Source organism: Lepidothrix coronata, unplaced genomic scaffold (genome assembly GCF_001604755.1).
Source record: "Lepidothrix coronata isolate B3197 unplaced genomic scaffold, Lepidothrix_coronata-1.0 Scaffold100, whole genome shotgun sequence".
NCBI lineage: Eukaryota > Metazoa > Chordata > Aves > Passeriformes > Pipridae > Lepidothrix > Lepidothrix coronata.
The window spans coordinates 2,286,609-2,302,661 of record NW_016690280.1 but is presented as its reverse complement, the minus strand read 5'-3'; the positions used below and the strand labels follow the sequence as shown (position 1 = coordinate 2,302,661).

Genomic DNA, 16,053 nt, shown 5'->3' with positions numbered 1-16,053 from the left:
CATCATGTCCCAAACAGGCAACCAGACCAAATCTGGGAACAGTGAAGGATGCTGCTACTTGGAGGTGTGAAGCACTGGAGTGCTAAGCTTCATCTGAACGTATGTTTAACTACTGCTGCCACCAAATATAGGCTCCTTGTGAATACATCCAGCAGGAGCCAGGGAAATTGTTCATCCAACCTTCAGATAACGTTTATGGTTTCCAAACTATTTCACACGTATGCTACACTTTGCTTCCCATTAACACTTCCAAACTGCTTATTGCCCATGTCTTCTCACCCTTGCTTCAGTGCCTGTGTTAACAAGCTTGGAGCAGCCAGAGCCTGTGATGAGTAGAAATGGGACTTGTACCTGCACCAAAAAAAGCATCTAAAACATGTTTCCGTGTTCACAGACTTTGAGTGTCCCCTTCCCACTCTGAGCATGGTCCTTCTCATCCCCTCTGAAGAACAGGGATGCAGTGCAATGACTCAGAGAGCTTCAGAACCATTTGGCAGGTAGAGCACAGCTGAAAACTAAACATTCTGCATTAAAGACACTATTTTGACATACACAGCTTCTATGTGATGAAGAAAATGCATCCAAAACCACCCTGAAGGCATGAAGTTGTCCAGCATATATGACACAGGCAATGCTTTGCTATAGCTTTTCCAAGAAACACTTTGTGCAATACATGTGAGTTGGCAATTTTTACTTCCATCATTTACCTTTTCTCCAGCCAGCCATTACCCTGTGATTGCTGATGCTCTGCAACAGGCTCAGGTGCTCCTGCAGCAGCATGTGGCCAAAAAACAATTGGTAGGAGAAAGTGGCATTCACCAGCTGCAGCTTCTATCTGCTATTTTGCAGGTACTCTTTTACAAAAAGACTGTATTTACCCATACAGGCAAGAAATCACAGGAGATGAGAGTTCTGTGGCAGTAAAATAAAGCAACAAAGTAAATGCCATGAAGAGATCCTTCTCCTGAATCCATAGTGCCCTTCATCACAGCATGAGAGCAGAAATTGAGCTTCATGACTGAATTTTAAAAATAGAAAGGTAACAAGCTTCCAACCCCAAAGTGCTGTGCTCTGCTTCCGATGCCATTTCAGGCCCTGAGAGTGCTCTCAAAGAGCACACAGCTCCACTGGGAAAAGGTGAAAAATGCCTTCCTACATAATATGCTGTCTGAACTAAGAGAATTATTTATGGTTGCTACATTTATTATACATTATTATAAACTGTAAGCTGTTATGAACTATGAAATGTTTATCATTTCACTGGATGAAAAATATCAACACTTTTCTATAAATAACTAAATTAATGTTAGACTGAATATATATGTTTTAAGAGTAAACTTTCCCCATTAAACATGTGTAAAGATAAATGCAATCTACAGCACTGTATGATACCTTTTCACATTTTAGCCTCTAATCTTTTCCCCCTGGGCAGTACCTGTTCTTGCTGAAAACTACTGAAGCATTCTTCTCTACCATTTGTGAAGTGCCTTTTCTTTCATGTTTGAGAATGTGGGAAAACCACATGATAGATCATGCAGAAACTCCCCAAACCCCCTCCCTTCTACCTAATCTGCAGCACAAGGATGTCTTTATATATATATATATATATATATGCATATATAAAATCCTTCAGCACATCTGATTTTCTACAGAAGCGAAGAATCATTTCTTCAGAACTGTGCCCATCTCCTCCCACAAATGGCTTTCAAGCAGGGATTTGAATTTTCCTTTTTAAATCATGTTCACTAAGGAGAGGGGGGAGACGGGAAGAGGAAAGGACATTGAGAAAAGGCTGAAGGGAGGAGCTGTTAAACTGATCTAATACACAAGCACAGCAGCAAGGATCCCCATCCCCACCAGTATTTCTGCTTTATGAATTACAATTTCCAAATGCTTTACATTAGGCCTAATAGGTCAACTGGATGTAGAATAGCTCCTGCAAATTGATAGCATCCAATAATTGCTCATGCACTTATTACCTGCAGAACCTGCAGTGCCCTTGCTTTCTCGGTGCTAGAAGTCTCAGGATGACAGTCTACTTATGTCATTTTAAATATTTAAGTTAGTCTAAGAAACTGCAGACCCATTCAACATTTAAGAGACTTTTTAATTTACTTCTAAGGTGGGAAACATAACAAAAATGGTTTACACACAGTTTGCACTGCCCCATCTTCTGTCCACCTCTCACTTGCACCAACCTGCCAAGAGAGAAAGCTACTCCCTGGCTAATAGCTGTGAGATCAGCCCAGGATCAGCACAGGGCAGCACATGGAAAATTCAGGTTCCAGCTAAACCTTAAAGAAATCACATTAGATATTTTTCTGCACACAGGCCAAACAGTGCAATATCAAGTGACATTCTGTGCTATAGGTATTTTCACCTCGATGGTGCAATGAGCACTCGTGCTGCTTTGGGGTGCATGAGGCACCGTGGTTTGGATCTATCACTCTTGACAACTCAGTATGAAACACCAGATTAGAGTCTGCACTTTTCACACTGGAAACACAATCACCGTGTGAGGGGAAACCTTTTTGTTTTCTTAAAAAACAAGAAAATAAACCAACCATCCAACCAAAAAAATCCCCCCAAAACCCCTGCACTTTATTTGCTTCTCAAGTAGTGGAACATCTCTCTTTCTTCAAACTTTAGGTGCCCGCCAGACAACACACAGGCAGCAGATTAAACTGTAACTGAAAACCTCTGAGTGCAAACGAAGTGTTTCATTCCACAGTCAGAAACCAGGTTACTGACTCCAGCTCTTTTATTCTTCCTTGCACTCCACCTGCTTCACACAACGGGTCACTCCATGCCTTTCCCTTCTGATTTTGGGTAATTGAGCTCGTCGCTCTTGCCACACTCCCCTGCCAAGCAACGCCAGGCACCAGCCTGTCACCAGTGGGACCAGCAGCCGTGGCACAGGCACATCCCCACACTCATCTGAGGATTCACCAGCCCGGCCAAGCCACAATACAAACACCAAAGGCATCATTGAGCAAACAGAGCCTGGAGGTTTTCAGTAACCAGAACAAGCAGATGCCTCAAAAACTCCCCGTATCCATGGCACAGTACCCGAGGTCAGCACCTTTATACCCTCCAACTGGCAAGACATCCCTGAGAACCACCTCATGTGCCTGCTTGTTCTATTTTGTCTGCAATTATGATGACTACAGGTGTCTAAATGGAGCAGCTTTCCAAACTAGAATTAGGAACATTTGGAAAGGCTCAATTTCATAATGTGACTCTTGCAAAAGAAAGAAGAGTCCTACAGAGCTTTCAGCTGAAAGAAAATTAAACCCCACAAACCTCCACAAACACCATCCAAAGCACTTGCAAGTACAAAAGATAAGTGTGAATCAACAGCTCCTGCCTTTAAACTGCTGGTTGGGCTCTACGTGCCCAAAAGATGTCACACACAGACTTCCCTACTTCATCCTGCCTGCTGGGTGGCAGAACTCCTCCCTAGGAATGCTCTTTCCTTCCCCAGACATGGATGCCACCAGCTCTGGGAAGGTAAAAACCTCATGGCCACACGCTCAGCTGTGCCTCTTCTCAGAGAACAGCCCATGGGAAGAAAAACCAAGCCCTTCCCACATCTGCTTTCAGAGCAGAAGTTGGGAAAGCCACGCTGCATGGATATGGACACAGTGGGATCTGGCTTCTCTGCTGAAGAGGATGGACATCTCACACTAGCCATCCTCGAAGAGTCATTTCGAATCTGGTGAGACAATTGGGAAGATCATGAAGCACCTACCAGCCAGCACAGCACACTTTCCTGTAGCAGGCATAAGCGATTTGGGGGAAAAATTAAAATCAAAACCCCCAAAGATTAAGAGGAAAAACCTAACTGAAGTATTTGCATCAAAGAAACCTGAATTTTAAGGCAGTGAAGCCAAGGTGGCAAATTGGAAACAATTTGCTTAAAAATGTAACAGACATTTGTACACAGTGTCTGTCTACAAGACAGGATGAAAGCGCTTGTTACATCACACCCTGTAAGCATCACAGTCCTCCTTTGCGGATAAAGGAGCAGTTATATTCACCTCTGAATCACGGTCATTTGGCCACAAGTTTTGTACATATTTATATTCTTTCTTTTTTTAGAAGAGCTGGGTAATCAGACTAGCTATGGCCAACTTGACCCTTCTTTGCACCTGCAAAAAGACTCACAGGAATTTGCAAGACTTAACTATAAGGCAAATCTTTATTTCTGGCTTCAACTGTATTTTAATTTGTGACTCATTAATTATATTATTCAACATTCACATGAAAAATAATAGTTATCATATTACTCGCTGGAATAAGAGTGGATCGCTGCTTTTTAGAGTTTATTCAAACTGGCAACTAATAATATTTTCCATTTGTCAAAAATCCCCAAAGCACAATGAATTTTCAATTTATTATATTTAACATGCAGTGAAGGAGGACGTTGTCACTTTCAGCACTGAAATCCCAAACAGAGAAAGTAAAACAAATCACTTCATCTAGAAACCAAACAAACAATTACATGGAGGAACAACGCCAAAAAGGAAACCAAACAGCTGCGTTTGCCAGCCCTTATTAACAGTAAAAATAACACCTTATTTCATTTTCTGAGAGTGACTTGTTATCACCTGAAAAACAAAACAAAATCTATTAGTTTACAAATGAAAAGTGTCATACCATGAAAGTGATATTCCAGCAGAAAAATACTTGGGACTGAATTATCTGTGTTCTCAGCACAAGATTCACAGATCCTAATAATCCCAAGGAGGCTGTGGATCCCAGCCGTCAGCAAAAGGAGTCATTAAAGGCTACTTTTATTGCAAAGCCCTGTCAAAAACACACGTATTCTTGTGGTAATCACAGACTCCTTTAGGTTGAAAAAGACCTTCAAGATCATTGAGTCCAACCATCAACCAAATCCACCTCTAAACCTTGTCCCCAAGTGCTACATCTAAACACCCTTTAAATACATCCAGGGATGGAGCATGAAGGATTTAGACCAAGTGTAAGAGCCACGTTAAGCTTTTTTTATTATTCCATTTATTATTTTTTATTATTTATTTTTTTATTTATGTATTATTTTTTATTATTCCATTCCCAATCAAAACAAACAACACAAAACACTGCACAGTAACACCTAACAGCTAATGCCAGCTCTGATTTAATTTTACTTTTGCCAAATCATATCCAAAACCATAATTCAGGGTTGAATTACAAACCAGCAGGAACTACCTGAAGCCTAGAGCTGCCTTCTTTAGATGGCAACGAAACCCCAGCCAGGTGCCTTGTTCAGGAACACACCATCATAGCTTGCACCCAAACAGCTACAACACGCTGCAAAATCAGTCTGCAAGTGGGACACTCTTTGTAAGCTCCAATACAAAGGGGAGGCACCAAATGCTATTAACTGCTCAGTCATGAGATGCTTGTTTAACCCTCCCCATGCAGTCCAAGCAGAGCCCTACTGTATTAGTCCAATTGTGAGCAACAAATCTCACTACTTAATATGCAAATTCCCCTAGTCAGTCTTCCATAGAAGCACCATGAAAGCAGTTATTGTAACTTCAAATTAGACATGTGATATGCAGCACTGCACAGCACTCTAAAGAAAATATTTAAGAAACTGTTGTCCAGTTACTGAGAGCAGAGGTTGAGCACAATATTTGGCTTTCTCAAAGTTAATGAAGCTCCGGCACTGCATCAAACGCTGCAGGAGGAATTGATATTTTTAATAATCTCCTCTTCTAGCACGTCAATCAAATGTGCAGCCCTATTTCCACTTGTCCCTATTATCACTGCTGGGTGATAGGGGCAGCAGTAAAGAAGACAAATTTCAAACAGAATCAGCGTCTTTTATAACAAAGAAGGGCGATAAGAACTCCAGCAGGCAGGCGAACATCGTGTCAAGGAGAGCGCAGCAGCAATCAGACAGCTGCAGCCAAAAGGCCTAATCTGTAATGACTTGTCATGCCCGTGCTTCTAGACACTGTATTTCCTGCTCTTTCCTTATTCCACACAAAAACTGTCTCGCTGGACTTTACCAAGTAAGACAAAGTAATATGCAACTTCTAGTAGGGGTAAGAGTTTGCCAGGAGAGAATGAACAGGCTCCTCCTTTTCCTTCTCACTGCTCCCCTTGGAAGAAGGAAAACAAATTGAGGAAGAACCCTCCAGAAAGGACTTGCCTGTGGGGATGAAAGCTGGCAACCCTGATTTTGCTAAACTGAACACACACCTGATAAGCTCTTAAACCTTATGTACCGACACAAGTGCAGAGTTTTCCAGCAGTTAACTCCAAACCCAAAGCTCTTCCGAACACACAACTGAAAAAGTCACATAATCTGGAAGTGACTGGAGAATAGCTATTTCTTGTCTGCTCTCAGTGTCCTGCAGGAATTCAGTCACCTTTGACAGGGCAAGAAGAGATGTGGTGCTTGGCTCCTGGGAGCCTGGAATATCAGGTGGGAGACAACTGAGCAAAAGATATGAAGTGGGGAAAAGCCCTGCCTACAAACCATTTAATGATCATCCTTTATTCTTCTTTGTGTCTCCTTTAACGAGTCCCCAATAAATCCATCTCACCATCCAGGACACTCATCACAATTTGGCTCTGCTGGAGTACAACACACCGAGCAACCAGGCAAGAACTTTTTCCTATCTATGACAAGCAATATTCTGTTGAAACGAAAACTTGCTAAAAAGAGCAGCGATAATGAAATGGCTGGTACCAATCTGCAAAGACCATTTCATTTCCAGCAGGATGGGCAGAGCGGCATCTGTTAAATTCTTGGTAAGGAACAGACTCTTCCTGCTTCGGTCAATGCAAACAGAAACATGCAATAGTATTTTTGATTAGCTCAATCTCACACATGGAGACACACCTGAGGATATACAACAGCTCTCTGGATACACACAAGCATCTTGACCTTGAAAAATACCCATAGTAAGAGACAAAGAAAGCACACGTGGCCAGGACATGCCGTCAGCTTCACCGAGCAGCAGAGAGGTAACGGGAAGTGCTGGCGATTGACAAAAAGGCTGAGGAGAATACAGGGATGTGACAAATCCTCATCTCAGTTCCAGTGATACAATTGAGCACGATTTCTCCACTCCCCACAGCACTGCAACAGATCGAGACTGGGATGAATCAGTCTCGAGATCTGGCTCCCACTTTCACACAGCATCACACACTGCTACTACTGTCTAATCAATCTCTTGACCACTCGTAATTCTCCAGGAAGCTTTTCCTTTCTGGGAAAAAGACAAAGCCTCCCCAAAGTAAGTCAATCATTGGCAATGCTCTGGTTAGAACCGCAGTGTTTCTGTTCCAAAACACCTTCCTAGGATTTATAAATATTCCGCCCCTGCTCACTGACAGCAATCTGAAACCAAAAACACCAGGTTAGGTCACAGCCCCAGAGGTGGAGGAAACAAGCCTTATTTGGGGAGCAGGAATAAGTCATCTTTCTGCACAGGTCTAGTCTCCAAATCATGTTGAGCTTCAGCTGGCTCACTTGCTGATGCCTTGAGACAGAAGCCCCCTTGAGAGATTTCATACTTGGTGTGGACATGTTTGCAGAATTCGTAAAGCTCAGAATTTGTGCAGGCTGGACTTTGACATCTGGGGAGTCAGATTTACAGAAGATATTTTGAGGCCTTTTCAGTTTAACCTAACCCTCCTTTTTTTCTTGTGGAGAGGCAGGAACAGATACGTAACGTTACAAAACAGGCTATTGCACACTGTAGCTGATTGTTTAAGACAGTCCTAAGAAGCTCATAATTCAACTGAAATTTCATCGCTTCTCACTTCAGCGAGACAACCTTAAGGAACATTATCCTTAGAGCATGAATCAACACGAGCCAGCTGACACGCATTTCACATCTCTTACATCTTGAAACCCCAGCTGCTGTTGTAATGCACCAAGCACAATGGGTTATTTAACCCCAGAGCAGCAGTGGGCTGTGCCATGGAAGCGCCACACAGGAATACGCTCCAAGCAAGTCCACCTGGGACAGTATTGTGTGCACAACCCGGACAGAGACCACCCACCTCATGTGCTGCTAGCTGGGTGTGTAATCTGACTGTTTTACAATATCAGCCAAACTCTGGTAATGTTTTTTTCCCCCATCTCATTCATTCGATACCACAGGCAAGATAAGGGGGAGGAAATTAAACTGAGGCTATTTCTGTGACATGATCTCACCTCATAACACCTGGCTACCAAAGCAGACCTCAGGACAAACATCAGCAGAGCTTTTAATGTTATTTTTCAGTCAAGATTTTTTGGGTATGTGATGATTCCTGCCATTCTTTTCCTCGATTGGTCCATTCCACATGACACTCCTGTAGTTTTTTTACTAGTTGATAAGTCTGCTTAGCACAGATGCATTTTAGGTAACTCCCTTCTTCCCCTTTTTTTCCTAATAGAGAAGAGTAAGGAAGACTCATACTAGTCAACGCTATAAAATTCCTTTGAATGACAATGATGTGATTAAATGCAAGGGAGGTCGTGGAGTCTCCCTCTCTGGAGAAATTCAGAACCCACCTGGACACGTTTCTGTGTCATCTGCTCCAGCTGACCCTGCCTTGGCAGGGGGCTGGACTGCATAATTTCTAGAGGTCCCTCCCAACCCCAACTATTCTGTGATTCTGTGAAATCTCACACAGTTCTTAGCAGCTGGACTTACTGGTATTTCTATGAACTCTGTATCTGGCATTAATCAGCAGATGATTGTTTCAGATACAATTGTGAGTGCTGCATTTTTTTACATAATGGAATGACAGCAAAGTCACTGATATAACAGAACACCCATCAGCTGGGACATCCGAAATAAAACCAGACTGATAAATAATATCCCGTAAGGTACAGGGGAAAATGTAGACCTATGTCAGCAATTTTCATCCTGAAATCTATGGACCCTGCACGTGTAAGGACTACTTATAAGTCAAGTGTCCTGTTGATAGGCTGACTTTAAATGACTATAAAGCATATACAGCTCAGCTGGAGAACATCAGGGGTCCACAAACCTACAAACGTTGAAAAAGCAATCATTCAGGCATTTAAGTAGAGAAAAACATGAGGGTAAGGGCCGCTCACACTGCAGCAGTATTTCCACATAGGCTTTGCTCCCGAAGTAGGTGTGCACATGCACATGAGTGAGAACACGCTGCTCCAGCACCTCAAGTCGGTGGAAAACGATCACTTAGCATGGGAGACTTAGGCTGGAGGAAAGCATCCATCCTCCTCGGCGAGAATAAAAAGGAAAACAAACCCCAAACCCGCAGCAGCGCCAGGATCTAAGTGAAACGAAGAATCATTTTCCGCACACCACAAGGAGCTGAGCCCAAGGAAAACAAACTTTAGGAGCCCCAGGCAGGCCCTTTCCCCAGCCTGTCTTTTATTTCGCCAGCCGCCTGCCCCGGGGCCGCGCCGCGGAGCCCCGGGCACTGCTCTCCCAGCACTGACCCCCGACACAGCCCCGCGACAGTGACTCCCTGACCCTGAATGCCCCCCGGCAGAGCCCCCCGACCGGCCGGGGCAGCGGGGGCGAGGCGGGGGCTCTGCCCGACGGGGCCATCCCGCCGAGCTCCTGCACGGCCCCGTCGCCCCGGGAAAGTTCGGGCGGGGGGGGAACGGCCGGGGGAGAAGCTGGAGGAGAAGCAGGGGCAGAAGCAGGGGGAGCGGCCGGACGCGGCGCCCCGAGGCCGGCGACGGCAGCGCGTCTCCCCCGCCCGCCGCAGGCCCCGGCCCGCAGCGCCCGCCCCGGGGTCCCCCCGCGGGCCCCCCCCGGCCCAGCCCCGGCGCTCACCTCCGGTGCCGTCCGAGTTCTCGTTGAGGCTGCCCGAGGAGTCGTGGTGGGAGCCCACACACCCGCCCATGGGGCCCGCAGACCCGCCGCCGAGCCGCCCCCCGCCCCCCTCCCCTGCACCGAGCTCCGCCGCCGGCCGGGCAGGCGCGATGGCTCCGGAGCCGCCTCCCCGCTCGGCAACACCGCCCCCGAGGCGCGGCCTCCGCCCGCCGCCCGGCCCCGCCCGCGGCCCGCAGGGCCCGCCCCGGCACCCGCGCCGGCGTGGGCACCGGCATCGGCATCGCACCGGCACCGCCATCGCCATTGGCACCGGCATCGCCATCGCACCGGCATCGGCACTGGCATCGGCACCGGCACCAACCCCGGCTCGGCAGCGTCGACGGGATGCGGGACCACCCGCGGGGTGCTGGGGTCGGCGAGGCCGGGTCACCGGTGCCGTGGGTGCCGAGATGTGTTAATTTCCTTCTTACAGTGCAGCCTACGGCTTTTCCCCTGCTTTCCTGTGCTGTTTGTCCCATCCCTGGAAGTGTTGCCCCATCCCTGGAAATGTTTGCGCCCCATCCCTCCAAGTGTTCAAGGACAGGTTGGATGGAGCTCTGAGCAACCTGGACTAGTGGGAGGTGTCCCTGCCCACGGCAGGGTGTTGGAACAAGATGAGCTTTAAGGTCCCTTCCAACCCAAACCATTCAATGATTCTGTGATTTGTCTCTGCATATGAAGAGAAAGTCTGCACATGCTTGGAGATAAACCTCTGTCCCACTAATCATCCAGCCACCTCTGTGCTCTCAGACTGCCCGTTTAAAATAAAAATTTAGCAAAATCAGTGCTTCTTGGTCAATCTGACCAAACAGACTTCACTTCTCTGAGAAGGAAGGTTTGACTTTTGTGCACTTAATGCCTAGCTGGGTTATCTGCTTTCAGTAGCAATCCCACTGGGGGATCAGGGAGTTATGGTTTGTACACTATCAGATGCACTGTAGCTCCTTGAAACGATCAGCAATAAGTCAGAACATTTGAAAAATGGAAGCAGACAGTGCAAAAAATAAAGCATGGTAACAGACTGTGCTCTGGCTTCCCCACACGCTCTGCTATACGCGGCAGTTTAATGTTCTGACACACAGAGCAGCAGAAAACAAAACTCAAGCTGAGCATATTTTTCTTCCATAAAGATGACATTGCAAATGTGTTTTTTTAGAATTACCATAGCTGTTTGTGTAGTTTGTAGTCACTGTGGTGAAAGGAACGGATGGACAAAGCCGTTTCTCTACCATTAATTTCCCTGCATAATCTTCATACCAAAAGCCCAGCCAGCCTTTGGGAAGGCTCTTGTGTTGATAATTAAAATCCCAAATGTATGAGATAAGCTGAGTGCCAAATGCCGAGCACTTTGTCATCTGAGAACAAAAAGGCATAGAGTTCCTCTGCTTTATTGGGTCCAAATGGGGAGGTCAGGAGTGGTAAGAAAGTCTAAAGAATGATTATTAGAGTCTGAACTCAGGCCCACTAATTACAACAAATGCAAAAATTCCTTGTCCATGCAGACATTCAGACTAGATAAAGGAAACGCACAGAGCTCAGTTGTTTTCTTTTCAGATTTTATCTGAAAGCCACATGGGGGTTTGCCTGAATATACATGGGTGTAATAAAAGATGTCACAGAATCACAGAATCATTGAGGTTGGAAAAGAGCTCCAAGATCATTGAGTCCAACCTGTGACTGATCCTCACCTTGCGAACTGGACCAGAGCACTGAAAGCCACATCCCATCATTCCTCGAACATCTCCAGGGATGGTGACTCCACCACCTCCCTGGGCAGCCCCTTCCAATGCCAGAGATATGCCACGTATATATTGAGAGGGATTGAATGTAATTTGTTCCAAATTGCAGAAATATGGAAGATAGTTTAGTATGTTTGCAAATTTTCCTAAGAGTAGGTGTGAGTATATCATCATCAGAGTACAGCAGCTCTGCAGGGAAATCATGGATTGCAGTGAGGCCCTTGGGTTGCATACTGGGAAGGCTTTTGGATATCATGCTGCCCAGTGAGATCCCAAAAATGCCTATCTGTGAGGCGAAGGATGTGTGTGTGTCAATGCAACGTTACTCTGTTCCATAACAGAGTGGCTGCAGGACCACGGGCTGGCATGGGAAAGTATGTCCCCATCAAGACAGCAGTCTGCTTGTGGAGCCTTGGAATAACACATCATTGTGCTTGTTTGTGCTTGTTTTTCTGCATGTTTGGTACTGAACTCTTTCATTAGATACCTCCTTGCTCTCACACACAGCATATATAGTACATACGTGTGTATCTGTGTGTATATGAACAGTCAAGATGGGCCAAAGTGAATATTTACCCCATGTATCAGAAGACACTTGCAATGTACTAATAAAGTAGCAAAGACAAACCGAGACTTTTTCTAAATGGACAATACATTTTGAAGGTTATGTTCCTCCTCAAAATAAGTTTCACAGGAGGCAATCAGAATTTCTGCCCTCCAATTTTAGCTCTGCTCCAGACACCCACTGTGGCCCTGGACAAGACACTTAAGCTTGGCTGCTCTATTTCTATTGGTAGATTAGAGTTTGTCTACACATCTCTTGGGGGTATGGCCAGGATTAATTAATTCTTACTCTTTATTACTTGCTAACTGCCTGCAGTGCATGAGATGTAAAACACTGTACATCAAAAGTGCCTTTTCACAGATTAAATGGTGTAATGAGTTGACTATTTCATACAGGTACCACTGCCCTATATGGTTGGAAATGATTATTTGAGGGTAACAAACCCTAAATTGCCAACAGCTGAAGGATTTTCTTTTGGCACAATTCCTGCTGGACTGTGTGTTGTACTGGGAGCACCAGAGCAATGGGGTTTGTGGCCAAGGAATGCAGCAGTAGATCCCCATATACATTATGTTGGAGCAAGTCCAGAGGAGGCCAGCAAGTTGATTAGAGGGATGTAGCACCTCTCCCACAAGGAAAGGCTGAGAGAATTGGGATTGTTCAGCCTGGAAAAGAGAAGGCTTTGGGGTGACCTGCTTGTGACCTTCCAGTACCTGAAGGGAGCCTGCAAGAAGAATGGAGAGAGATTATTTACAAGGGTCTGGAGTGACAGGACAGGGGGAAATGGCTTCAAACTGACACAGAGTAGGTTTAGATATTAGGAAGAAATTGTTTATTGTGAGGGTGGTAAGGCCCTGGCACAGGTTGCCCAGAGAAGCTGTGGCTGTCCCATCCCTGGAAGTGTTCAAGGCCAGGTTGGAACGGGGCTCAGAGTAACCTGTTCTAGTGGAAGGTGTCTCTGTCCAGGGCAGGAGGGTTGGAACTACATGATCCTTAAAGTTCCTTTGAACCCAGGATATTTTATGATTTCATGACTGTCAGGGTTATTTCCTATATACTTCAACATATTAAAATATTTTATACACTTCACCAGTTTTTCTCTCCACTGTTTGCTCGCAGTCAATGGTGGTGGATTTTGCCATCACATGATGATACAGTGTGATAAATCTCTGTTCTCTGATGAGTCAGCTTTGTGTGGGAACAAGTATGAGATGCTGACAAATTGCATCAGCACTGAAACTTCTGTCTCAGGCATCAACATTTTGATTTTTATCAGTGCTACCCAGGGCCATAGTATCAAAGTCTTTACTTTTTAAGTGAAAGTCTTCTCAGATCTCTTTCATCCTCCTTTTGACAGATGGGAAAGAGAGACATGACTGATGAGGTTATTTGCCAAAGGTCCCACAGGAAGCAAAAGCAGGAAAGAACCGTGGAGTCCAACTGCTGATCTTCCTCCTCAGAGAATCTGAAGAAATGTAACAACTTGCTATTTTCAGATTTACTTCCACATGGCTCTTCCTGAAAGCTAATGAGGCTGCAGCCTCATTTTCGGAGACGACATGATGGAGGTTTCCCTGACTCCATATGATGCACAGTACTTCTGTTTAGATGCGGTTTTGAGGAATGCTGGCTCTCATTCCAGAATTTCCAACAGCAAATTTTAGGCTGATTCCAAGCTAATATAATCCATCCCCTAAAAAGCCATAGCAAAGCAACTGGTATCCATCTCCACCACCGCAGTACCGTGTCAAAATGATGTTAAACTGAGCAGAGTTTATTTTCCTGGAATGACCAAGGGAAAGAATTCTACTACACAGAGGGATCCCTGTGGCTGAGGAACCCATCAGACATCAGGAGCTGGCCAAGTATGAAGAGAATGAAGAGTCTGCCAAGTCCTGCTCATGCCTCCCTGTGCCCTCTGGTAGTGCATGTCCTTCAGCACATCTCCAGGAGCCCAAACTCATCGCTCCAAATGCCTTGGCACACACCTCTTCTGTAGTAAATGCTGGGATGGGACGTCTGAGCTTCTGAGGGAATTTCCATCAGTTGGAGAGAATATTGCTGTGGAGAACAATGTTATGTTTCTCTCCTGACCTCTGCAAAGCCCCATGCCTACTCCTGTGGACTGCTTTGGCAGGTTCTTTATCTTGTCTCTGTTAATATCAGAAGGAACAGTGATGCTTCCACTTGCTTTTATGTGTTTCTGCAGAGCTCTGTAGTTTTGATCTTCAGTTGCTGTAGAAAAGGGGTCACTGAAAAGGCTAAAAATTGCTATTTAATGTGCAGCATCAGAGGTGCTGGTAGGAATCTCTAGAGGTGGCAGATTCTACTGCAGGAATCCTGTTGGACGGGTCTTGGATCAACATGGTCTAGTGGAAAGTGTCTCTGCCCATGGCAAGGGGTTGGAATGAGATGACCTCTAAGGTCCCCCTCAACCCTGGCCATTCTATGATTCTATGAGGGAGGTTTTGCTAATGGTCAAAATATACATTTAAAAAAAAAATTAATTAACGTAGACTACTAAAGAAACAAAAGTGAAACACTGCTTCCCTCCTGTGGTGACCTTCCTGATTGCACAGCAAAACACTGCAATAAATGGCACATTTTAAGTGATTTTTAAAAATTATTATTATTATGCTGATGACATTGCAGCTGAACAGTCACTCACATCCTGCTGTTATTGTTACAGTGCTGGAGTGACATTTCCAAAGCAGAACAGTGCTTTGAAGTACATGAAGCCCAGCTCTTGCTACTCGGCTGCAATGGAAGCCTAGAGAACCTTATCTCGTTACAACCTGCTGTTTGTGGACAAGTTCTCCTCTTACAGCTGCATTTGAATTGATTCTCTGCTCTGGTGGGTGCAGGAGTGTAGTGTATCAGTGTGCTAAATAATGAAGGGGGTGAGTGGCAGCAGGACAAAGGGAGCACACGTGGATGCAGGCTCTGCTCCGGTGCAGCAGGAGCTAGTTTACAGCTGCTGGGGCACTGAACTGGCACAGAGAACAGACCAGACAAAGGCTTTGTTATTACCATTTCTGCATTTGCTGCTATTATCAATATTGTATTAGTATCTGGAGGGCTCATTCAGGGTCCCATGTCTCCACCTGAAGTAGTCAAGGTCAGGCTGGATGGAGCTCTGAGAGACCTGGGCTGCTGGAAGGTGTCCCTGCCCACGGCCGGGGGGTTGTAATTAAATGATCTTTAACCCTTCCAACTCAAACTGTTCTGTGATTCTATGATTCTATCACACTGAAGTTTCAAAAGGAAGACATGGGGATGTAGGATGTGGTTTACTTTAGAAAAGGAACATAGCAGAGGCATGAGAAAAATATCTGTGGTCATGAATAAGTGAAAAGAAACAGGGCAAGATATTAAAATTTTCCTTTTTTTCCGTTCTTTTTTTTTGTACAAGAATGAAGGGATGTACTATCAATGATGAAGGGGTAAGTCAGGGCTGAATAAGGAACAGTTTTTTTCATTCTCCCAGGCAACCAGCAACAGGACAAGAGAAAATGGACTCAAGCTGTGCCAAGTGAGGTTCAGGTTGGATATGAGGAAGATTTTCTTCATGGAAAGGGTTGTCAGTCTTTGGAGGGGGCTGCCCAGGGAGGTGGTGGAATCTCCATCCCTGGAGGTGTTCAAGGAATGACTGGATGTGGCACTCAGTGCTCTGATCAAAACTTGGACTCAATGGTCATGGAGATCTTTTCCAATCTTAATGATTCTGTGGTTCTGTGATTCTGAGTACAGAGTGGAAGAAATTCATACCACCCAGGACCCACTGCTTCTCTTTTAGCTTTGAGCTTATGAACACCAAAAATTCCTCTTGGAAAGAAGTTTGTGAATTCCTCTGTTCCTGGATTTTAGCTCCGCTTCCCAAATGCAAAGCATTTGAAATCAAAGAGCTATTCCTAGAAGA

General features: G+C 45.2%; 1 protein-coding gene across 1 annotated transcript in view; it reads right to left on the bottom strand.

Moving 5' to 3' along the window:
• UBTD2 (ubiquitin domain containing 2) overlaps positions 1-9,913 on the bottom strand; it is a 52,403-nt gene extending 42,490 nt beyond the window's left edge. Inside the window, exon 1 of the mRNA XM_017822970.1 lies at positions 9,792-9,913. Within this exon, the coding sequence (XP_017678459.1) occupies positions 9,792-9,861 (70 nt within the window). The 5' untranslated portion in view covers positions 9,862-9,913. The remainder of the gene's footprint in view (positions 1-9,791) is intronic.
• Positions 9,914-16,053: the final 6,140 nt, after the last annotated feature.